Source organism: Pongo abelii, chromosome 3 (genome assembly GCF_028885655.2).
Source record: "Pongo abelii isolate AG06213 chromosome 3, NHGRI_mPonAbe1-v2.0_pri, whole genome shotgun sequence".
NCBI classification, from domain to species: domain Eukaryota; kingdom Metazoa; phylum Chordata; class Mammalia; order Primates; family Hominidae; genus Pongo; species Pongo abelii.
The window spans coordinates 105941239-105965427 of record NC_071988.2 but is presented as its reverse complement, the minus strand read 5'-3'; the positions used below and the strand labels follow the sequence as shown (position 1 = coordinate 105965427).

Below are 24189 nucleotides of genomic sequence, written 5' to 3'. Positions count from 1 at the left end.
TTTCTTCATGGTTTTATTTTTCTTTTTTTGTTTTTGGAGACAAGAGTCTCGCTCTGTCACCCAGGCTGGAGTGCAGTGGCGTGATCTCGGCTCACTGCAATCTCAGCCTCCCAAGTAGCTGGGACTACAGGCGCCCGCCACCACGCCTGGCCAATTTTGTTCTTGTATTTTTAGTAGAGACGGGGTTTCACCGTGTTAGCCAGGATGGTCTTGATCTCCTGACCTCATGATCTGCCCACTCAGCCTCCCAAAGTGCTGGGATTTACAGGCATGAGCCACCGTGCCTGGCCTTCTTCATGGTTTTCATACAGGCATGGATTCCTTCTCTTTCTCCCAGGAGTGGAAGTGAAGAGAAGGAACTGCTTTCTATCTGTGCTGGGGAGAAGGACTAAACTGATTTAATTCCTAGTGAGTTAGCAGTTTGGTGAACGAAGAGTGAGGGAGCTCAAGACCTCTATAATGATAGAGAATGGTCAAGGGACTTAGTAACACTGTTTTGTTTCTTTTGAGGCAGGGTCACCCAGGTTGGAGTGCAGTGCACTATCATGACTCACTACAGCCTCACCATCCCAGGCTCAAGCGATCCTCCCACCTCAGCCACTCAAGTACCTGGGACTACAGGTGGAGCCACCACACCTGGCTAATTTTTTGTTATTTTTTGTAGGGACAGGGTCTCCCTATGTTGCCCAGGCTGGTCTCAAACTCCTGGACTAAAGCGATCCTCCCACCATGGCCTCCCAAAGTGCTGGGATTACAGGTGTGAGCCACTGCTCCCACAACACTGTATTTTATAGACAGAAATCTGGTTACCTCATTCATCAGCTCTGTGGTCCTATCCTACACTAATTAATTATAATTGATAAAGCCTCCTTATTTCTTTTTAATTTGAACTGCAAAGGGAAAGACTGGTCCCCAAATCTTTCTCCGCAGCCCTGTTCTATTCCCCACTGAAGGAAGGAGGTGACTGGTTGGCCCAGTGTACCACTTTACTAATCCAATCAGGAGTTACACTTTGTGGTGGATCCCAATGCTTGGATAAGAGAAAACCAAATGTGTCTCAACATAACATAAAATGCCTGAGTAAAAGGCAAATCTGATTACCTCATCCACCTACCTTCTCATCACAGGGTATAAACCCAGCCTCCTCTTACTCTCCAGCCAGGGCTTTGGCCACACCCACCCAGCCACTCCAGGCTCTGCAGAACTAAAGCTTCTGTGCTCCCCACAGTGTGAAGAGTCTTAGCCTCTCAATATTGTGCTACAGTATTCTTCTATTTATAACTTACGCTCTTCCTCTTTGAGCCTGGCTTTGCCTGACTGGTGCCTATTTATCTTTAAGGTATCAGCCTAGATGTAATTTCTAGAAAACTCTTCTTCAGGGAGCCTGTCAAACGCAAAATAATGCTTCCCTCCCCACTCCCCCCACCAAGATATTCACGTCTTAATCCCAGAACATGTGAAGATGTTGGTACAATTCAAGCGAGAATTAAGGAAGTGGGCAGGATTAAGTTTGCTAATCAACTGATCTTGACGTGCTGAGTTTATCCTGGATTATACAGGTGAGTCTAATATAATCACAAAGGTCCTTGTAAGTGGAAGACTGGAGGATCAGAGTCAGAGAAGACATGACAGAAGCAGAGGTACAGTGATGCTGGTTTTGAGCAAGGAGTAAGGGGCCACCAGCCAAGGCATGTCGTTAGCCTCTAGAAGCTAGAAAAGGCAAGGAAACAGATTTTCCCTTACAGCCTGCAGAAGGAACATGGTCCTACCAGGACATCTTCACTTTAGCCTAGGGAGACCCATTTTGGACTTCTGACCTCCGGAACTGTAAGTTAAGTTTATATTGCTTTAAGACACTAAGTTTTTAGTGATTTGTTTTAGCAGCAATCAGAAGCTAGGGGAGCTCCTCAGCCCATTTTGTGCAGCTCTTTGGATGCCAACATTTGTATGACATGTTTTGATTGCCTGTTCACCCAGCAATCTCACCCACCATGGCCATTCCTGCAACCAGGAGCTTGGTGAGTATGTGCTGAGGGAATTATGACTGTCATCTCTCTATCCCCAAATGGAATCGGGCCAAGTCTTCCAAGCTACAATATTGCTGCTGTTTTTTTTTTGCCATTCCTAAGATGCTATCTACAATATTCAAATCTTACTTAATTTTAAGGCCCATTTTAAGACTTTCCTAGATGTTTGGCTCCTTCTGATCTTTCTCCAGTGATATCTCATTCTATTATACATTAAGATCATACTATTTTGTATGGTTTCATTTACGTAAGTCTTAAATTCCAAATTAAGAATAAAGATCACTAGAAGAAAAAAACTCCATGGAATTACACAAAAGAACAGAGAAAATTAAGGAGTTTCACTGAAAATCTGAATTATTACTGCCATCCCAAACTTGTTTTTTACCTGAGATCTTATGAATGATTGGTCCTCACAGGTACATCACTTTTTCAGGGCTAAGATAAATAATGCCTCCAGCTTTTCTGCCTTGCCTTCATTTAGAGCGAAAAACAAGTACGGTTGGTCCCCTCACATTTGTGGGTTCCATATTCGTGAATTTAACCAGCCTCAGATGAAAAATATTCAAAGGGGAAAAAAAGGTGGTTGCATCTGTACTAAACACATAGACTTTTTTCTTGTCATTATTCTCTAAACAATACAGCATACTATATTGTACAACTACAGTATGCAACTATTTATGTAGAACTTACATTGTATGAGGTATTATAAATAATTGAGAAATAAAAATAAAAGCCCAAGCCCCCCCCCAGCTGACTGAACAAACCCCTTCTTGGCCAAAGGGACACCAGAGAAACTTCGGAAACTGAGTTCCAGCCACGATGGGACAGGAGGTTGGACATGCCTCAGTATGCCCCTTCTTTATTAACCTTTAGCCAGAATTCTTTCCTAAGGAGTAAGCAGAAGCCAGCTCCAGAAAACAAGAAACAGAGTACCCTTTCTTTTACCACCTTTAGCCAGTCATCTGAGGCTGCTACTGGACTCTCCCTCTTTGCAGCTTTGATATGACAGCTTGCCAGTTTCACAGTGCATCCCTTTCCTAAAAATTGACCATCACCAGACCGATTTTGGCCACCTCTTGGATGATGTGCATTGAGGGTCTTCACGTCCTGTGCTTCACCTTTGGGAGCACTTTGGGAGCCCGAGGCAGAAGGACTGCTTGAGCCAAGGAGTTTGAGACCAGCCTGGACAACACAGGGAGACCCCATCTCTATTAAAAAATATGTAAAAATTAGCTGGGCATGGTGGTGTATGCCTGTGGTCCCAGGTACTTGGGAGGCTGAGGTGGGAGGATCACTTGAGCTTGGAAAGTTGAGCCTGCAGTGAGCCACGATCCATAGATATGGAAAGCCAACTGTGTATATATGGCAAGATAAAGCAAATTTAGCAATCTCTTAATAACTGTTAAGTCCTAGATATGCTGATGATCATTGTACTAACCTTTTAACATTTCGATATTATTAAAAAGTTACAATAAAAAGGTAGGGAAAACTTCAAAACTAATATTGAGACTCAGGACATATTACCCTAAAATATGACTATAGAGAACTAGAATATGCCACCCCAAAATATACTTCTTTGGCATATTTCAAGATTATAATTCTGAGAAACTGCAGACACATTAGTAGCTCTGAAATGCAGTTATTTCGTAAAAAAAAATTATCTATAAAGGAAGTCTACATTAGTTAAGTATTTGTATAAGGAAGACAGCTGCTCTGAGACAACTTTTATTACCTGAAAGACTATCCGCATAACAAGACAGCCTTTATTCACCATGCAATTCCTCCCCTTACCCTCCCAGAATTTGTGTGGCCAGTACCCCTTAAAGCTGAATAGGTTCCTTTCAGTATCTCAGGGTGCTATATAAACTTCAAAAACCTGACCCTTCTTTCCTGTTTTGTTTTGCACATATGTAATTAAACAAGAGAAAAATAGTTTTCCTCTTAATTGTCTTACGTCAATTTAATTTGTAGCCCAGCCAAGAAACCTAGAAGGGTTTTCACTCCCCTATACTAAATAATATATTGATTGAGGTGAAAAAAGAAAAATAGCTCTAAGCTGACCCAGCTATGTGAGGTATGTAAAATTTATCAGGCCCCAGAGTATGGGACTTCAATCACACCCCCACACTCGTGCCTGGGAGCAATTACTTAAAGGCATTTTGTTTCAGACTCGCTGCCTCACCCCTTATCTTCCTGGAATTTATGATGCAAAGAACAATGTGTAGCCAATCAACAGTTTACTTTAATCTAAATTCTTGTTAAACAATTTAGAAACTGCCTTTTCTTTTCTCCTTAAAAACCCACTTGTAGGCCAGCATGGTGGCTCATGCCTGTAATCCCAGCACTTTGGGAGGCCGAGGCGGGTGGATCACTTGAGGTCAGGAGTTCAAGACCAGCCTCGCCAACATGGTGAAACCCCATCTCTACGAAAATACAAAAATTAATCAGGCGTAGTGGAGTGCACCTGTAATACCAGCTACTCAGGAGGCTGAGGCAGGAGAATCGCTTGAATCTGGGAGACAGAAGTTGCAGTGAGCCAAGATTGCGCCACTGCACTCCAGCTTGGGTGACAGAGCAAGACTCTATCTAAAGAAAGAAAAAAAAAAAAAAAAAAAACTCTTGTAACTGCTGCTAATCAGAGTGTATACTCAGGGCAACTTGAGTCTAAGCTCCAGAGTGGCCATCCTCAAGCTTTGAGCTCAAATAATCATACATTTGAAATTCATTATTTAAGGTGACAGGGGATGCAAACATATGTTGTAAACCTATTAAGACAAAGAAGGAATACCTCTGAGAGGATAAGTCACCCATATCACTAGCTAGTATCCTTATCTTCTTGTATACTTTGTACACCTTTTTGTATCAACCTCATATTTATTAAAAGCAGTATACATTATTATAAATGGGACCACTACAAGCAGAATTCCAGGGGGCACTATCTACATTGAACTGTACATGAATAGTGTCCCACAGAATTGTTCGAAGCCTCAACCCTGAGACGGTTCAAGTACAAGCATAGTAAGTAGATGAAAAAATAAAAAGCACAAACTTGAAAGACGAGTCTAATTTGGTTTCTCAAATCTGGATTTTTATATATTGAGATAAAATGTGAACTTCCAGATGGGCTTAATAAATATTCATTGACCCACAGACAGCCCCATATTGTTTGTGAAATGACCTGCTTGGGACTGGAAGGTAGCAGTGAGCCAAAACAACTGTCAAGGTGTCTGATCCCACCTGGGTCACCCAGGTGATGAAGTCAGATTGGCTACATCAGCCTTGCAGAAAGCTCTTAAATAGCTGGCCATGGGTTCCGGCAAATAAAGGGAACTGCAACCATAGCCAGGAAGCAGAAAAGCAACACTGCTTTCTTAGCTGCGATGTTCGCAAAAAGCAGCTATAAATTTCCATAGATAAGAGTCCACTCTGGACTGGACTCTTTTTTCTCCCATCCTGTGCCTTTCAATTTCATATTTTAAAAGTTTAAAATCTTGACAGTTCTGAGAAAGTCTTAAGCAAACAAACATTCAATGACATGACCTGAAAAATATCTTTCACCTCATTTTGAGGACAAGAAAATAAGTAAATACTTAGATAATAAACTTGGTGTATCTCAGGGATGATCAAAACCCAATTGGTTGGCTGGGCACAGTGGCTCATGCCTGTAATCCCAGAACTTTGGGAGGCCGAGACAGGTGGATTACTTGAGGTCAGGAGTTCAAGACTAGCCTGGCCAACATGGTGAAACCCCATCTCTACTAAAAATACAAAAATTAGCTGGGCTTTTGTGCTGTGTGCCTGTAATCCCAGCTACTTGGGAGGCTGAGGTGGGAGAATTGCTTGAAATGGGGGGGCGGGGGGCGGGGGCAAAGTTTGTAGTGACCCAAGATCGTGCCACTGCACTCCAGCCTGGGTGACAGAGTGAGACTCTGCCTCAAAAAAAAAAAAAAAAAAAAAAAAAAAAAAAAAAAAAAAATTGGTCATTAATGAAATTACTTCCTCTCCATTTCTAGAGTTGTTTCAAAATGTGATGTCGTTCTCATTAAATAAGTTCTGAAACATTTCTCAACCAAATAAAGTATAAACAGCTATAAAATGAAATAAAAGCTAATGATTTCTTGTAATTGATCATAAGTAAGCAATGAAATACTTGAAGTGCTGTTTTAAATCTAGGCACCTGAAATCACCCAATGACAGGCTTTCAGCTAAAAATTTCTAATCCAATGCCAACATTTCATAGATTCAAAAAGACCAAATTAGTCCAAAATCACACAAGGTAGTAACAAAGTAAAAATTTTCTTAATGTTTTAAATTGATTTTATACATTTAGTACCACACATCTGATTTCTCCTTTACATTTTTTAATTAGAAAATTTAAGGTAAATCCTGGCTCTAAATACCATGATTCTGAGCAGGGTATTTAGGCTGTCAAATTCCAATTTTCTCATATGTAAACTAAACCTATCTCCCTTGCCTATATAATTGTTAAAAGACTAAAATTAATATTAAGTATAAGCAAGCATTTTGCAAATTATAAATTATTTTGCACTAAAAAATTAGTTTACATCATTATTCCATGCAGTGAAAGTCCATAATTCAAGAGATTAATATACTCTACAATCAGTTGTCGAGCAACAAACAAATCCTGACACCACCTCTTTTCTCAAAGAGTATAAAAAAGCCACAAAAAAGTAACATTCAAGCAGTGTCTTGCTTATAATAGGCACTCAACAAGCATTTACTGAATGCACAGAACCAAACCAAGCCTCAAGAAATATGTTTATAATTTCCTAAATGACCTATGTTCTTTACACTGAACTAAAATCTGTATTTTTGGAAAAGACATCCCCAAATATAGAATGGTTAAAGGAAAACAAATACGCCAAACCCCTGTAGTTATCTGTGTTATCTGGGAAGAAATGTGAGAGTCTATTTTACAAAAATGAAATTCATAAACACATAAAGAATACTCATACTTACATGTGTATATATCTTAATTTTTCTTCAAAATTTTCCAGAGGACATTAAATTGTCCCACTTTTCCCCAGTATATTTTGACAAACAAAACATTGTTTGTGTTAAAAAGGAAAAGAAACTTTTATTTTGAAGAATATGAGTCTCATTAAATTATCAGGCCCCGAGAGGCATTTAAAATGTGTCAGCAGTCACGTCTTTCACCGTTTGAGCTAAACAATTACCTCTTCGAGCCACTTGCTATGTTGACTCTGGACTGATACCAGGTAGCCATAAAATACCATATACTAGACACTGTAACTCATACCTTACATTTTAAAACTGAATAGCCAATCATTCATCAATAGTCTCTGTAAGGCAATGAGAATTCCTGTCAAACAACTTTGTACCAGCCCATTCCTTGTTCCTTTTTGCCTTTAAAAACTTGCTTATAACAAAGGCCAAACAAAGTACTCCCCCAGGCAACTTGGAGGTATGACCCAGGCAGTGTACTCACTTTGGCTCAAGTAAAGTCTTTAAATTTGGCTCAAGTACTGTCTTTAAATTTTATGTTATGCCTCAGCTTCTTCTTAGGATGACAGCATCAAAAAAACCCACTGTGGTATACATCCAAAGCTTGATGTAGTTGATGACATTCTATGGCAGTATCTCTCACAATAATAAGAAAAATGAATTGTTTAAAGATCATAAACAGTAAGTGAAAATTCATACGGTAACCCTCAGCTATTCTTTAGAAATCTCAAGTTAACTACCACTTCTAACCCGCACATAGCTTACTATTACATTACCATGCCTTTAGATTCACTCTTTCATTAGTATAACTTGAGTATTCTGGAAACTCTTGCTAGGAGTTCATGTTATTTACAAGAATTTCTAAAAGACACATCAACTCTTTGAAAGGAAGCATCAACGAACAGTTTAGTCCTAAGACTCTTTGAAAACGTTTGCCTCAAAATCCTTATCTGGCTTATCCACTAACCCCAAATTGTTATATTGTGACCCTTACCCAATCCTAATCAATTCCCTACATTGAAAGACCTGCCTTAGGCCGGGTGCGGTGGCTCATGCCTGTAATCCCAGCACTTTGGGAGGCCAAGGCGGGCAGATCACAAGGTCAGGAGATTGAGATCATCCTGGCTAACACGGTGAAACCCTGTCTCTACTGAAAATACAAAAAAATTAGCCAGGCGTGGTGGCGGACGCCTGCAGTCCCAGCTACTTGGGAGGCTGAGGCAGAAGAATGGCGTGAACCCGGGAGGCAGAGCTTGCAGTGAGCCGAGATCACGCCACTGCACTCCAGCCTGGGCAACAGAGCAAGACTCCGTCTCAAAAAAAAAAAAAAAAAGACCTGCCTTAAACCAAACTTCCAATTCTCAAATAAGTTACACCTTGCCTCTCCCCCTCTGAAATACTACCAAGGCTCTGTGGAAGTGTTCCTCACTGCAGTAAGCTAAAAACCCAGTTCTGTCTTACCACTTGGCTGGGTTGCTGATATTTTAGAAGCCAGCATTTTAAAAAAATGTTATTAAATGAAATGAATATGCTGTGCATGATAAAAGCTGAATCATGGAAAATTATTTAGGTGGTAATACTGACTGATAATTTATCAACAATTAGGGAGTATCAGCCCAAATGGTAGTCCAGAACTCTAGATCTAAACATTAATATTTTATTAATGGCCTAGATCTAGATGAAAAACTATAGAAAATGTTCATTACACTTACAGGTGACGTCAGCACAACCTGTAGTGAGGTGTACCAAAATGAAGAAATAATTTACAAAAACACAATAAGGCTTTTACAATAACAAAATAAAGTAGACAAAATGCAGTGTTGAATCCCGGATTGTATCCCAGGGCAGTAAATGGACAGTGGAACAAGCAGTGAATTTCTAAATAGTATCTGCAGTCTAAGATGATATTATAGCTATGTTAATTTCTTAAGGTTTGACTGATGTACCACGGTTATGCAAGATACAAACCTTACGGCAAAGTTAGTGAAAAGTACACAGAAATCTTTGTAATGCTTCTGTAAATAAAACCAACCACCTTTACAAAAACTGTAACAGTGAGAAAATCATAACAGTGAAAAAAAATCTGACCTAACCAACTCTATCTTGCCTTTAACCTTTAAGCTGCCCATGGTCATTCCCAAGTGAGGACCAAGCTAACTTTGGAAGAAATTTAGTTTATAGGTTAAATGATAATAGCTCTTCCCTAAACTAAACTGCCTTTATAAAACTAATAAAAGGTCACAAGTTTAGGATTATGAGAGAGGACTGAATTTTGCTGTGATTACATGTAAACAATTACCAGCCACTGCTCTGGAGATTACAAGATTTGTCACTTCTCCAATTACTTCTATACATAATATCACTATTAAAGAAGCTAAGATTGGCCTTTTAAAAGATAGACCACTTTCAGATTTTTCTATTTCTGATGACTGGATAACTCCTCCCAAACCAGCAACTCTTGTGGCCCCCCCATCCAGAAGTGGACTCAGCATACAAGGACCATTTTCCATACCCCTGTAATCGCCTCCCCAACCAATCAGCAGCACCCATTCTCTAACCCCCTGCACACCAAACTATCTTTTAAAAAGTCTAGCCTCCAAATTTTTAGGGAGGTTAATTTGAGTAATAATAAAACCATGGCCTCCTGTTTAGCCGGCTCTGTGTGCATTAAACTCTTTTTCTCTATTGCAATTCTGATAACCCAGTTCTATCTGGGCAGCAAACAAGAAGAAACTGTGGGGTGGTTACTAAATCAAAGTTGTTCAAAAATTAAAAGTTTATTTGAAAATAATAATGTATTTATGAAAGAAGCTGCACACATCTCAAATGGAGGAGAGATGTTAACTGATTTCTGGATTGTTTTCCCCTCAACTTCACAAACCAAAATCTCTAAGTAGCAGCCCCAAGCACAAACACACAGAGACTTTACCTGAAAGCACACTATTCCACGTGTGCTCCCCTTGATTGGCCACATCCTCAATGTGCACCCTCTTTTCTCCCACTTCAGGGTCTAGCAAGTGAAGGAAATCAGAATATTTCACCCCAAATTATACTTCTTTGACATATTTTGAGATGGCTGTTCAGAGGGCCTGCAAACAAACAGCCCTGCAAAGCTGTCTTTTGTGAGGGAGATTTGCATCTGTAGAGAAAATCTGCATTTATGCAACCTGGCCTTCTCTGAAGGTTTTCTCTTGCCTGGATCTAGGAAAGATTAACTGAGAGTCTGACACTTTTAAAGGTCTGAAAGAAATATTCACCATCTATTCTCTCTGAGGGCTACTCCCTATGAGGTTTCATCTACATGACAGGACCACCTTTGCCTCAAGACGGTATATAAGCTTCTGTGCCTCTTGGGGTTCAGGTAATCACTCTGTCTCCCTCCTCCCATCCCACATGTTAATAAATTTGTATGCCATTTCTCCGATTAATCTACCTGTTGTCAGTTTTTTCTGGCAAGTCTTCAGAGGGCAGAGAGGAAGTTCTCCCTTGGTCTCGACATAAGTCATGTCTTAGCTCTTTCTGTTTCAATGCTCATTCCCACTTAATCCATTAGATCTTCACCAGCCCACTTCCCTGCTGACTCGAATCTGTGGTCATCCACTTCAATCTTGGCTTCGCTGACTCTCTAATTCCCTACATCCTGGACCTCTGGCACTCCCCAAGCCTAAATCACTCCCATTGCTTTTTTTCTTCTCAGCTATTAAATGGGGATATTCCTAACACACAGTCACACAACACTGACTGTGACTGGAACACATTTGAACTGTCATTTTTGGGAAGTGTGATAGGAAATGACCAAAAGGTAACTATTATAAAACTATACAGAATTATCAAACTCAGTGAAGATTCAACTGAACACAAATTTATTGTTTGTAATTTAATTGTATATATACCAAATTATATATAAATATATACAAATATAAATATATATGAATTGAGTTAAACCAAGTTGTTTCTAAGATCCCTTGAAGCTCATTGGTTCTGAGTTCCTACTTTACTAACTGAAGGCATCCAACACTTGATCTTCTCCTTTCTGCTTTTCAAAATGTTCCTGTATCCACCCTTCATTCCGTCTTTCTTTTCTTAAGGAAGGGACATGCATCCCTCTTTTCTTTCCTTGGATATCTCAATAATCCATAGTCTCTACCCCATGTTTGCTTTCTTTTTCCTAGGGCCTACCCATTGTCTTCAACATCTTTACTCATTTGACTTTCATACAAATATATATCTCCCCTCCTCTGAAAAGAAAAAACTTCATTAATCCTCCTGTCTCTCTAGTTGCCATCCTGTATTCCTTTCACTGCCACTTTATAACAATAACTACCAACATTTCACCTCTCAATTTCCTCAACCTAAACCTGCTTCTACTTAGATCTTTTGCTAAACTCCATGTTCTGTCTCAGCCCTTATTCCTAAGTACTACTGATGATGTCCTCTAAGCCAGGGGTCCCCAACCCCCAGGCCACAGACCAGGACCGGCCTGTTAGGAACTGGGCCTGTTGGGCACCCGGCTGCAGAGCAGGAGGTGAGTGGCCTGCGAGCGAAGCTTCCTCTGTATTTACAGCCACACCCCATCACTCGCATTACTGCCGAGTGCTGCCTCCTGTCAGATCAACAGCAGCATTAGATCCTCACAGGAGCTTGAACCCTATTGTGAACTGCACATGCGAGGGATCTAGGCTGCATGCTCCTTATGAGAATCTAATGCCTGATGATCTGTCACTGTCTCCCATCACCCCCAGGTGGGACTGTATAGTTGCAGGATAACAAGCTCAGGGCTCCCATGGATTTTATATTATGGTATAATTAATAATTATACAATATATTATATATTTCATTATATATATGTGTATATATATTTCATTATTTCATTATATATTACAATGTAATAATAATAGAAATAAAGTGCACAATAAATGTAATGTACCTGAATCATCCTGGAACCATCCCCCCAACCCATCTGTGGAAAAACGTGTCTTCCACAAAACTGATCCCTGGTGCCAAAAAGTTTGGGGACACTGCTCTAAGCAACGCCTCCTCCTTTTGCTCTCAAGACCTTCATTATCTCTTCCTCTGTATCTCCAACCCTGTGCCTAGAATGCTGATTCAAGAAAAAACCCAACACGTCCTTTGCCTAGAACACCCTACTCAAACCCTTGTAAACCTGGTGAGTCCCAGGAATCTTTTCATTCCCAGCTCAATCCTCATCCACTGTTTAGAGCCTTTCCTACAGTCTCCAGGTAGAGGTCAAGCATGCCCTCTATGCTAACAATGAGCCTTGTATAGACTTCTAATAAATCTAATTCATATATGTCTCCTGCAGGGTTCCTTGAAGAGGTCCCTTGTCGTTTTTCAAGTACCACTCCAACATTTAACACTTGGGAACATTCCCCTGCAGGTAAGAAGTTTTTTTTTCACTTGCTAATTATCTGGAGTACAGAGCCTTCTCTCAGCATAAGTCACCAGTCCGGAACAAAGGGAGTGTCATGTTAATAACACCATTATTAAAAGACTACAAAATGGCAATGCATGGGAGTGTATTATAATAGCAGAATATAATGTACCTCCTTCACTTCTTTCACTAATTCCCCAAGAGTTCTGCCTTTACTGCAACTGAACAGAGAAGGCCCTTAATGAGTTTGAATTGACCAAATATTAACCAGCCTCCAGTGTGCAAACCGATTTTAAAATAGCCCTTGACCTGGAAATACAGGTGTATTCAAATACACACCCTGATAAGAAAGGACAGACAGGGATAGAGTTCAACATCTATAAGCTTGCCAAGTCAAAAGTTCCTCACGATAAACTCTAAAAGTAGAGCAGTATTTTAGATATGGTTTGAATATGTTCATTCTTGTCTAAGAAATCTTGACAAAACAGGTTACATATAGCAAAGTCTACTTTCAGAAAACAAAATCCAGCTGGACATGTGTCAATAAAAACCAACAGTACTGCATTGATAAATAAATAAATACGCAGCGAGGTAACCCAGTCACAGATAGCTAGAGACAACAGTTCTAATGAGTCAAATCACACTACAGAAGTAGTTTCCATTTTAAATACATTATGGTGTTAAAAAAAGAAAAAACTTAATTCCAAAGATATTTTATGCATGGCTTCCTGAACATCTTTTCTCTTAACAAAAGCTTGTTAGCTTTGTCGAGTTAAGGAAGTCAACATAGAGAAGCTGGTATTTCCTTGATGCTAAACTATACCAGTGCTAAAAACAAAACAAAACAAATCCCAACCTAATTAATTCTATTTTGGATCTAGTTTCCAAGGCAGTTTTCACAAAGACTATTCTCAGCCCACTGTTTCTAGTTTTGTAACTTCAACCATCAGTAGCTGGAAATTGTTATATTTTGGGTAATTCCTTGACACATATGTTCTATTACAGACTCATTTTATTCTACTTACTATCAAGGGTAAGGGGGAAAAAGTGTCTGCATTGATTCTAAAGTTTTAGTACTAAGAACCACGTTTATGTTTATTTCGTGATATCATGTGATATGTTCCTATTAGGGCTTTGTAATTTAGGTTACATCAAATTCATCAACATCAACTTTCAGGTGGAATCCTCCCCAAATCAGAACTGCCAGCCAGTCTCAGCAACCACATAAATCAGAAGAAAAGGAATCAGGAAACTTAGATTCCAGTTTCAAGAGCCACGAACTTGACCTTGGGCAATCCACCTCACTTCTGTAATTCAAACTGCAATGCCTGCTTCCAAAGTATGCTTCTAGAAACAGTTTACGTGTTTTGGGTTTCTCAAATAAAATGGAATTTTCTAAACCGACGGTTTGATACAACAATCTATTCTCTGGCCCAATTTCCCAAACCATCCAGTCCATAAGGTCATAAAACTGCATTTCTTCACAAGTTCTTACTTGCACCACTGTATTACCAAACACGTCCGAATTCCTTTTCTAGCTTTAAACAGTAATATCACACCTACTTATTCTTAAATGTGAAAGAAGAGTAATCTATAGAAAAGGAAGTGAAAAGTCTTCATGAATTAACATCGGGTTATATGAAATCTACTGGTAGACAGAAGAATTGCACTGTCTGCCGTGTACTCAAAAGAAGCTGGAAGATTACTATTATGTCACGTGCATGATACTCTCAAACCTCCAAAATCTATCATACTGAAAAAGGATGGATAAAATAAAAGTGCAGATGGGGCAGCGCGAGAAGCCAAGCCTCCCGCGTCAGGATCCAATGAAATGATAGAGCCGACCGTGGCACGTCTCTAGTCCTTACTAACTTTGTTCCCTCTACTGAGAAGAGAGGTGAGGTGGCAGCTACTAACTGCACTGCAGCCCCTAGGAGGGCAGGTTCCCTCCAGATTCCAGCGTCGGCCCCAGATCCTGAAGAAGGGACCGGAAGAGGATGAAGCTAAACTGTAAGCCGGGTTGAGTTGCCCATTTCTCCCGGGCAGCGGCCGCGGTCATCCTGGGAACCGCACCGCCACCAGCATCCCGGGTCCCGACCCCCTCTGGGGAAGGAGGAAGCAATGCCAGGCAGGGAGGAAGGTGCACCGGCAGCCTGCAGCCTCACCTGACGCTCGACGGGCCCCACCCTTGCTCTCAGGTGTCTCGCTTCCAACCAGGACCCAGCTAGGGCGCGGCGTCCGCCTCTCTCGGCTCCACTTACTTTGTCGCTGGTGCTCTCGGTTTCGTGGTCGCCGCCGGCCGCCTCTCCCTCGCGGGGTGGCGGCGACACCGCTTCCCCAGGGCCGGGGCAGCTTCCCCGGTGCCTCAGCTCCAACATCTTCCGCTCCCGCGCTGCCGTGGCGGCCTCCTCAAGCACCCCGAAACCTGAGCTGCAAGCGGGGTTCTGCAGGCAGGGCGCCCCGCCACCTCGCAGCCGCGCCCTGGAGTCCCGCGGAGCCGCAGCCACTAACGCGGCCCCACCATAGAGCGGCCGCCGCGCCGGTCACCTCCAAAACGGCATCAACGAGAGAGCGCTCGAGGCCGCCTGTAGCGAGCGCCGCTCTGGCGGAGGTCCCGGGCAGGCTCGGGGCGCCAGGCGCGAGCGGAGAAGGCGGAGACGCGGCCTCCGGTTGCCAGGTGCGCGTCTCCACGCAGAGGCCCAGGTGGGAGGAGGAGAAGGGGCGGGGAGAAAAGGAGGACGCTTGACCCGCTTTAGCGCGGCGCTGGGCTCCCGCCGCCGCGCCGGCCCCTGCCGCCCCGCCCCCCGGAGCCGGACTCGGAGCCGGCTGATCCCGGCCCTGCACACTTCTCCCTGCCCGGGCCTCCGGCACCGGGTCTCGCGCCGCAGGCCCCGCCCCTCTGCGCTGCACTGCGGTTCCCACAGCCCCGCCTCCCCGCGAGGTGACGTCAGGAGCCCGGCCCGCGACCCCGCCCCCGCCTCTGCGTGCTGGCAGGTGGGGGGGCCTGAGAAAAGGTGGGAGCGGCGGGGCGGAAGGAGGCTGAGGAGCTGGAAGGCGGAGGCGGGGCTAGCGCGGGCTGGAAGTGAGCGTTGAGAACTTGCAGGCTAGTCCCTGGGCCGCTGCGAGGGCTGGAGGAGCTACTCAAAGACGCCCGCTAAATGTTGGCAGCGCTCAACACTGCTCCTTCAAACGCCTCCCCGGCCTTGTCAGCTTGACACGCGCGGCGAGTCGGAGGCTCACTGGACCAGAAACTTGTCTGGCAGGACGGACAGGTTGGCCCCGCGGCATTCCAGCCCAGTGTCATCACCTTGAAAACAGGAGATGCTTTTGCCTCACTGGGCGTCCAGAGGTGCGTCGGCCAACAGTTCCAATCACAACCGCAGCGCCGTCTCCCAGAAACTCGGTACTGAATCTCACAAAGGTCACCACCTAGGATCCCAACACAGTGTGAGATGCTGTGGGGCGCCGTTGCCCGCCAGCTAGTCTCTGAGCAGTGGTGGACCTTGGGCTGCCAAAGCGGGAACAGGAAGGGCACAAGATCTGCATTAATTCTAGTCCTAATCCTGTTAGAAGGTGATTAGTTTTCTTGACATGTATCCGCCACCCGGTCATTGCTGACAAGCTAACAAATGAAAAAAAAAAAAAAAAAAAAAAGAAAGAAACAAAGAGAAAAAAGAAAAAAAGCGGGTCTTCACACAGGACAAGGTTCAGGAGAGCACCCTTATAGAAATAGATCAACTATATAAATTCCTCAAAGTCTTTATTGACACGGTAAAAGTAAGTAAAGTGTTGAAAATTTACTAACAAATGAGCAAAACCAAAAGTCGAAGTAGGATGCATTGAAAAGCAGAACACAAAGACATCATTTTACCTCACCAAACAGATCTTTGAAGCTGTGCGGTTAGTTTGGGTTGCACGTTTTCAAAAGGATGTCGAGAAACCATAATTTGTTCCTTATGGGGAGGATAACGGAAATGACAGAGAAGATTTGAAAATAAGTCTCTACTGACCAGAGAACTATGGGGTGACTACATTAATAAATTGTCCAATTATTTGGAAGATTGGAAATGAAGGACTGCTTGATAGCGAAGAAGATAATCAGAATAATGGCTGAAGAAGCTAGTGAAGGCAGTAGTAGGGTTTCCATCTCTGGCTACCACCCTACCCTCCATAAAGGATTAGAAGTGCTCTATTCTAAGTCTCTGGAAATCAAGAAGCCTGAGTTCTAGTGCTGCCAATGCCACTAATTGCATGGCCTTGGTAAGTTATAAAGCCTCAGTGTCCTCAGCTATAAACGGACAGTAAGGATGGCCTCCGTGGTCCCTTTTAGCTCTTAGACGATCAGAATCCAGCCTTTGCTTTCCCCCACGGTCCAAGAAAAGGAGACCTACACTACACAAGGTACCTGAACAACTTCCTGTTTCCCCTTTCCCTAGTCCACTCATGGCCTCTTTGACTTTTTCCCTTTGCTGCAGGAGGAAAAAAGAGAGTGAAAGGAGTGACAGAGGGGAGCAACAGAGGACAGTAGTGCGTGACAGAACAAACAGTATTCCCCAACCCAGGAAAAGTGGGACCAATGCAAAGACTGCCAAAATAGAATGTGAGGTTCTACTTACCTCACTTTCCTTAAGCTCTGCTCCTTCTTGTGTTTTAGCTAAGAGAGCAATTTCTTTCAGTCTTTTTCATTATAGTTATTACCACTAGTTGAGTGAATAGACTGAGCCCAGACAGCAGAAACCGGCTTATTCATCTTTACAGGTCTAGCTCTTTCCACAGTGCCAAAAACCACCCTTCTATAGGTAACAATGTTTGCTGAAGAAGTGAATGAAGAAATGATGGGATGGCAAAGGTACAGAACAACAAGGGAAATTTATACAGTCATATGTTGTTTAACAGTGGGGATACATTCTTAGAAATGCATCATTGTGCAACATCACAGGGTATACTAAACCTGGATGGCATAGCCTACTGCACACCCAGGCTACATGGTATAGCCTATTACTTAGACAACTGTAACACAACGGTAAGTATTTGTGTATCTAAACATAGAAAAGGTACTATAAAAATATGGTATTATAATCTTATAGGCTACAGTGGTATATGTGGTCCATTGTTGACCGAAACATTGTTATGCAACCCAAGAATGTACAGTATTTATGGTTTCTTCGTTTAAAGTCTATTTTAGACTTACATAGACACTCACTTTTCTTCATTTTCACTTTATATCAGAGAGAAGTTGATTTTAATACTTATTAAAAGGGGTTGTAGTAATGACTTTATTTTATTTAAGATACAGTACAATATACTCAACCACAACTGGCTTACGGAACTCTGTTCTCAGACTTTTTCAATGTCTTTTTTCTTATTTTTCCTTTTTCTTTCTTTTTTATTTTTATCTTTCATTTTCATTCAGGGAACTTATGTTCTCTAAATTTATTGTATTTGTGTTTGGTGACACAAAATCTGGCATGTAATGGTTTCTAAGGCTTTACCTGTTAATTTTTCTTGTATTTATCCTGCTGAAGGGCTTCATGGAAACCCTAAGCATATGCATGGGCCTAATCACGTAGTGCAACCCAGCCAGCACTTCTTGGATTGATTTTAAGATTTTCCAGCTGGGCATGGTGGCTCACATCTGTAATCCCAGCACTTTGGGAGGCTGATGCATGACTATCTCTTGGGCCCAGAAGTTCAAGACCAGCCTGGGAAACATATGGAGACCCCATCTCTACACAAAAATTTAAAAATTAGCTGGGCATGGTGGCGTGTGCCTGTAGTCCCAGCGACTTGGGAAGCTGAGGTGGGTGGATTGCTCGGGCCTGGAAGTTCGAGGCTGCTGTGACCCCTGTTCACTCTACTGCACTCTAGCCTGGGTGACAGAGTGAGACCCTATCTCAAAAAAAAAAAAAAAAATTAAATTAAAAAAATAAAAAATGGTCACCTTCTAACTCCTAATGAGGAATTTGCTAGAGAGATAAGAGAGAGAGTGCTAACATTATTGCTTATATGGTTTTTATTTTAGATTACTGTTTACCTTCTCTTGTGCTGGAAGTAATAAGAGCATAAGATGCAGAGACGTTGCCTGAAGTAGTGAGAGTAGATGAAGCAGTTTGTTACCACTCTTCCCTGAATACCCTCAGAATGTTCCCAGACTGATAAACATGCCCCTCTGGGGCGGGAATGTGAATCTGAGAGGCTTTTCACGTCAGATGCTCAAAGGTGCCCTTCTGGAATGTCCCCAGCTTGCCAGGGGCAGAAGAAATCTTCCTCAGCCAAGCGTTTCCAGTTGCTTAGATACACAAGTAACAGCTTTTGTCGCTTGACCTATCTTTCTCTGTTGCCCTCTGTGAGCCTTGTTTATAAGTTAGAGGTAGGAATTTCTGATTTAGGCCACCAGAGAAACATTTTATGGGAAAATCTTAAAAAACAACTTATATTTACATTTTTATTTTTAATGGAATTGCACAGGAAAACAATGGTGTACTATCAAGTATTGCAGTGAGAGAGTATCAGAGGAGAGAGTGCTACGGTGTAGTTAGAAGTATGGAGTTTCTATACCAAGAACCCTGGGTTTGAGTCATAGCTTGAACCTAGCTTGAATCATAGTCTGAATCTAGCTGTGACCTAATTTGCTTTCAGCAACATTTTCATCAAACACAGCTGAAGCTATATCCTAAATGACATGTTCATTCAAAACTTAAGTAATAATTCTTTACATAACACTTTACAAAGCACTTACGCATACGTTATTTCATTTCTTCTACTCAACAATCTACAAGCTAGGCATAACAAATATTACTCCTGTTTTACAAGGAAAAAAACCTGAGGCTCAGATGTAAAGGGTTAGAAAGGAAATTGGGATTGAAAGCTAAGTTTTTATACTTCAAAATCTGCCTGTTCCGTGACATAGTACAAATATATAGCAGCAGAAACAAGCAACTTCTAAAGCTGGGGGTGGGGGATAGTTTGTTATAACAGGCACATAAATTCTGAAGCTAGCCTGAGTTCAAATCCCAGCTCTGCCACCTACTGGCCTTAGGCAATTAGCTTGAGTGTCCTCATGTGCAAAATGAGGATAAGGTAATATTTTCCTCCTAGGATTCTTATGAAGACTAAATTGGTTAATATATGTAAAATACTTAGAATAGTGTCTGGCCATCGTGAAGCACCACAAAAGTGTTACTTATTATTATCATTCATATTACTGAAAGCTACGTTTCTTGAGGAGAACAATATTTGACTTCTAAATTCACTAAACTGCAACACCCCAGAGGACTGTGAAGAAATAAAGATATGCTGATATTGCTTTGGTGAGGTAGGTAGAAATTATGAAATGGGGTAGAGAGACTTTGCAAACAAGTACAAAGAAATCAGCCTACCCAATTAGTTAATTTGTGCCTTATCCTTCTGAGGTAGTACAATTAATGAATTTGGCATTCCCCATTATTAACTGAAATCAGTTACTACTCTTCTACCTTGTATATAATATGACGACTGTGGAATTCCTTCCATTTCTAGGTTCTTCACTGAATCCTAGTAGCTCTAAGCAAATTAAATTTTGTTGATTTAATTTATTTGTAAAGTAGGCAACATATTTCTTCTATAATTTTATAAATTGTGCTTTAAAAAATGGGTATATGTGAGCTTTTTATACTGCATGGTTCAAGTATTTTGTTATTGTTGAATATGGCTATATATATATATTTAGAGGATATCATTTGGAGAAGTGGAAGAGATTGGTAACTGTCTTTAGAAGGGCCGGATCACTGATTTGCTTCAAACTATGTCAGTTATCCCTCTTCAACAAATTACAGAAATCCAGAGGTATCAGTTAAAGTATGCGGCAAAAATCACTGATTCTGGTTGAGTTGGGCAGACAAGGAACTTATTGAAAGGATGTTAAGAAGTTCACAGAACTCTTGGAAGAACTGAAGAACCCAGCATAGAAAACTGGGAGAAACAAAGAATTTCAAGCAACAGTCAGGATTACAGTCAAAATTATTCCCAAAACCTCAATTAAAGCCACCATTGCTAGATCCACTGGAACAGGACATGACAGCTTGCTCTGTCACTGAGGTAGGCACCAGTCACTGGGTGCCACAGTTGTAATTGCTAATCCTTTCTTACTTAGGTTTTTTCTTCACAAACTCTTTTTTTATTATTAATAATAGTTTAATAGGAGGAATCATAGTCTTGTAAAATGCAATAATGGCCTAAGATTTCTGTGAAAAGAGCCTTCCTAATCAGATAAATAAAAGCTTCAGTTTATATCTTTTACGAGATATAAACACTATACTTCTCTTCTAAGACATCCTACTTATTTACGTTTTAACTCCTCTAAAATCACAGTGTGTCTTACAATTGATGCAATAAGAAATAGTTTTATTGGCCATTTTATTTTTCTTCACAATACATAAAATATGGTGCATTTAAAAAATGATTTAATTGAGTCTATGAAGTACAACACTCTAAAGATTATTGTTAGGAAGAACACATATTTTGGATTTTTCCAGGTAGTCCCAATTATATGTATTTTTTTCTTTCAGTGAAGAGTATTTATTAAATATGTAACTATTTTTTTATTTTGAAAACTTTTTCACATCTATATATTCTCATAGCAAAAAAAAATTTCCTAGACTATATGAGGCCTCATTTTTTGTTTGAAAAATATAGTCAATAATATGTTTTAAAAATTATTTCACTAGTGGATGTATTTTATTCCTGAAAATTACAAAAGACTTTTAAAGTTCACATATTTTTGGTAATACCTGTTGTTTGTTGCAGTTGTCTTTTTTCTCATAGTTTGATTTACTAAAAAATATTTTTGTCATATTTTCAGAAATGTCATTGATTTGCCCCCCAAATTATACTAATATCCCAAATTATTATGGAGATTAATTTCCCCTTAACAACAATAATTTATGCATTTTACCATTTAGCATTTGATGCATTTTTATGCATTTAACTGGGAGGAGTTGGTGAATGGGAGTGATAAAGACTGTGGCCTCCAGAAAGTTGGGAAAATCCTAGAACAGGAAATCTATTAGAGTGTCTTTGGTTGGACCAGGACTGGTTGTTAACCTAAGATGCTTAAGAAAGACCTAATACAGCAGTGGTGTTCTTTTGTTTTGTGTTTTTGTTAACAAACCGGGCTTCAGCAACATACCATGCAGAGTGTAAGTTCTGTACTATTGCTTTTAGAGAACAAATGCCACAATGATTTACTTCAATTAGGTTTTGCCAAGTTATTTCCAGAACATCTTATTCAAGGACACTTTGAGATTTCATAAGGCAAAGCTTTGCATTACCTTACTTGCAAAGCAAATTTAGACAAATTTGGTGATCTTGTTAAGAGAATAAGTGAACAGTATTAATCTGTATATATGTAGATTAAACAGATTTTTCAGGACTGTGGAATCCTTGACAAATATTTATTTATTTTTATTGTTTTTTTCTTTTTTTTTTAGAGACAGAGTCTCACTCTGTCACCCAGGCTGGAGTGCAGTGGTGCAATCATAGCTCACTGCAACCTCAAACTCCTGGGATCAAGGGATCCTTCTGCCTAAGCCTCCCTAGTAGCTAGTACTACAGGCAGGTACCACCATGCCAGGCTAACTTATTTATTTATTTATTTATTTGTAGACAGAGTCTTGCTATGTTGCTTAGGCTGGTCTCGAACTCCTGATCTCAAGTGAGCCTCCTGATTGTTAACATACCAGTGTTGGGAAAAATTGATTTGGAAATGAGAAAAAGAAATTTCTGGCTATTCTTACAGTGGACCTTAAGCATGCCTAGGGGGCCTGCTAGGCACTATTTGATTTCATAGGGGGATGCACCATTTTTTTTTTAAGATGGGGTTTCACTATGTTGTTCAAGCTATGGTGCAGTGGCTATTCACAGGCTCAATCATAGTGCACTACAACCTTGAACTCCTCTTGGACTCAAGTGATCTTCCCACCTCAGCTTCTGGAGTAGCTGGACCACAGGTGCGCACCACCATGCCCAGCTGGGGATGCACCTTAGTCTTTGATCAAATAGGCTATTTTGCAACTCTGTTGGAATAAAAAAAGTGCTGTATGGAAAGCTGATAACCATGTTCTTGTTCATGGCAATGTAACTGAATTTTGTCTGATAGAGAATATAAATCATTTTAAGTCAGAAACCCATTTGAACTAATTTTAATATATCTCTAGTTCTCTCATTTGTAAACGCATTAAATCTTTGATATGTGTTCATTTTATATTTGTATAAGATATGTGATTTTTGCACTTTTGGAAATGATACTTCAGCTATAGTAATAATGCATGTTTGTTTTTATTCGATATTCATCTACATATGTAACAAATATTTATTGAGTACCTACAATGTCAGAACACAGTGCTAGGCACTATGTAGCAGATATATATATGTATATAGACACAAATTATACATAAATACACACGAGTTAAAAAGTTAATACAGTATTATCTAGAGCATATAACAACATAAAGGTGATTTTCCATCTTTCTGGAAATACTTCTTTCCCTAGAAATAACCACTGTTGTTAACTGTTTGCCAGAGTTTCTTGCAGATCTGTTTCTTATGTAAGTATATATGCACATGTATATATTCTACATAATGTTCTGTGACATAATTTTTTATTTAATATTATGCCTTAAAGCACTTTTTGTGTTTATAAGTACATTCTAATTCTTTAAAATCATTATATATATGCATGGTGTGACTGTACCATATTTTATTTAGCCATTTGTACAACAGACATTTAGGGAATTCCTCGATTTTGTAATTCTTAAAATAAACACTGCAATAAATATAGAATTTATGAAACGTGCAATTCTATAGATTCCTAGACATGGAGCAATAGATCAAAGAATACATACATTCAATACTTTGATAAATTCTACAAGATTTCCCTCCCAGATGGCTGTACCAATTGTTATATGTTGAATAACTCAGATTCCTATTATAATACCTCTTAGGATGATATTGGGGTGGAGATAGAAATATGTTAGAATAGATAGAATAGGTTGTGCCACTAACTTGTCTAACTGGTGTGTGGACTTATCCTTTCTTGAATTCTAACACCAACTGCGAGAATTGCTTATTTTAGAACTTCCATTTGAGAAAGCTGAGGCCAAATGCAGGAAATTGCAGTTTTCGCAGTTTTCTTTCGTTTCCCCTCACCCGCCTACTCTGCTATCACATGAAGATCCAAGTTACATCAGATCCTTCTCCTCTCCCAGCTCCATTACTTACCAGGAGCCATCTCAGGCAGGCTGGGTTTTACTTTGTGTCTTCGTCCATTCAGGGTGCGGTAACAAAGTACCATAAACTGGGTGGCTTAAACAACGTATGCTTATTTCTCACAGTTCTGGAGGCTGGGAAATCTGAGATCAATGTTCTGGCAGATCTAGTGTCTGGTGAGGGCCCTCTTCCTGGTTTGCAGATAGCTGCCTTCTCGTTGTACCCTTACAGGGTAGGGAACAGAGAAATAGGCAGAAAAAGAGAGAGAGAGAGAATGAGAAAGAGAGCACTCTCATGTCTGTTCTTCTAAGGGCACTCATCCTATCATGAGGACTCCACTCTAATAAACTAATTTCCTCCCAAAGGCCCCATCTCCAAATATCATCACACTGGGAATTTTAGGGTTTCAAGATGTGAATTTGGAGGTAACACATTTAGTCCATAGTACTTTGTTTTAGAATTTTTTCTCCAGACATGAGTCTGAAAGCACATACCCCTGCTGATGTGGAGGAAGAGTGGTAGACAGTTGTGGCCCCACAC

General features: G+C 40.7%; 1 protein-coding gene across 3 annotated transcripts in view; it reads right to left on the bottom strand.

Annotated features, from left to right (window-relative positions):
- CDS1 (CDP-diacylglycerol synthase 1) overlaps positions 1–15285 on the bottom strand; it is a 100260-nt gene extending 84975 nt beyond the window's left edge. The window contains exon 1 of one of the 3 annotated variants that reach the window (XM_009240163.4): positions 14571–15285. In XM_009240163.4, the coding sequence (XP_009238438.3) occupies positions 14571–14783 (213 nt within the window). In that variant the 5' untranslated portion in view covers positions 14784–15285. 3 annotated transcript variants of the gene reach the window in all.
- Positions 15286–24189: the final 8904 nt, after the last annotated feature.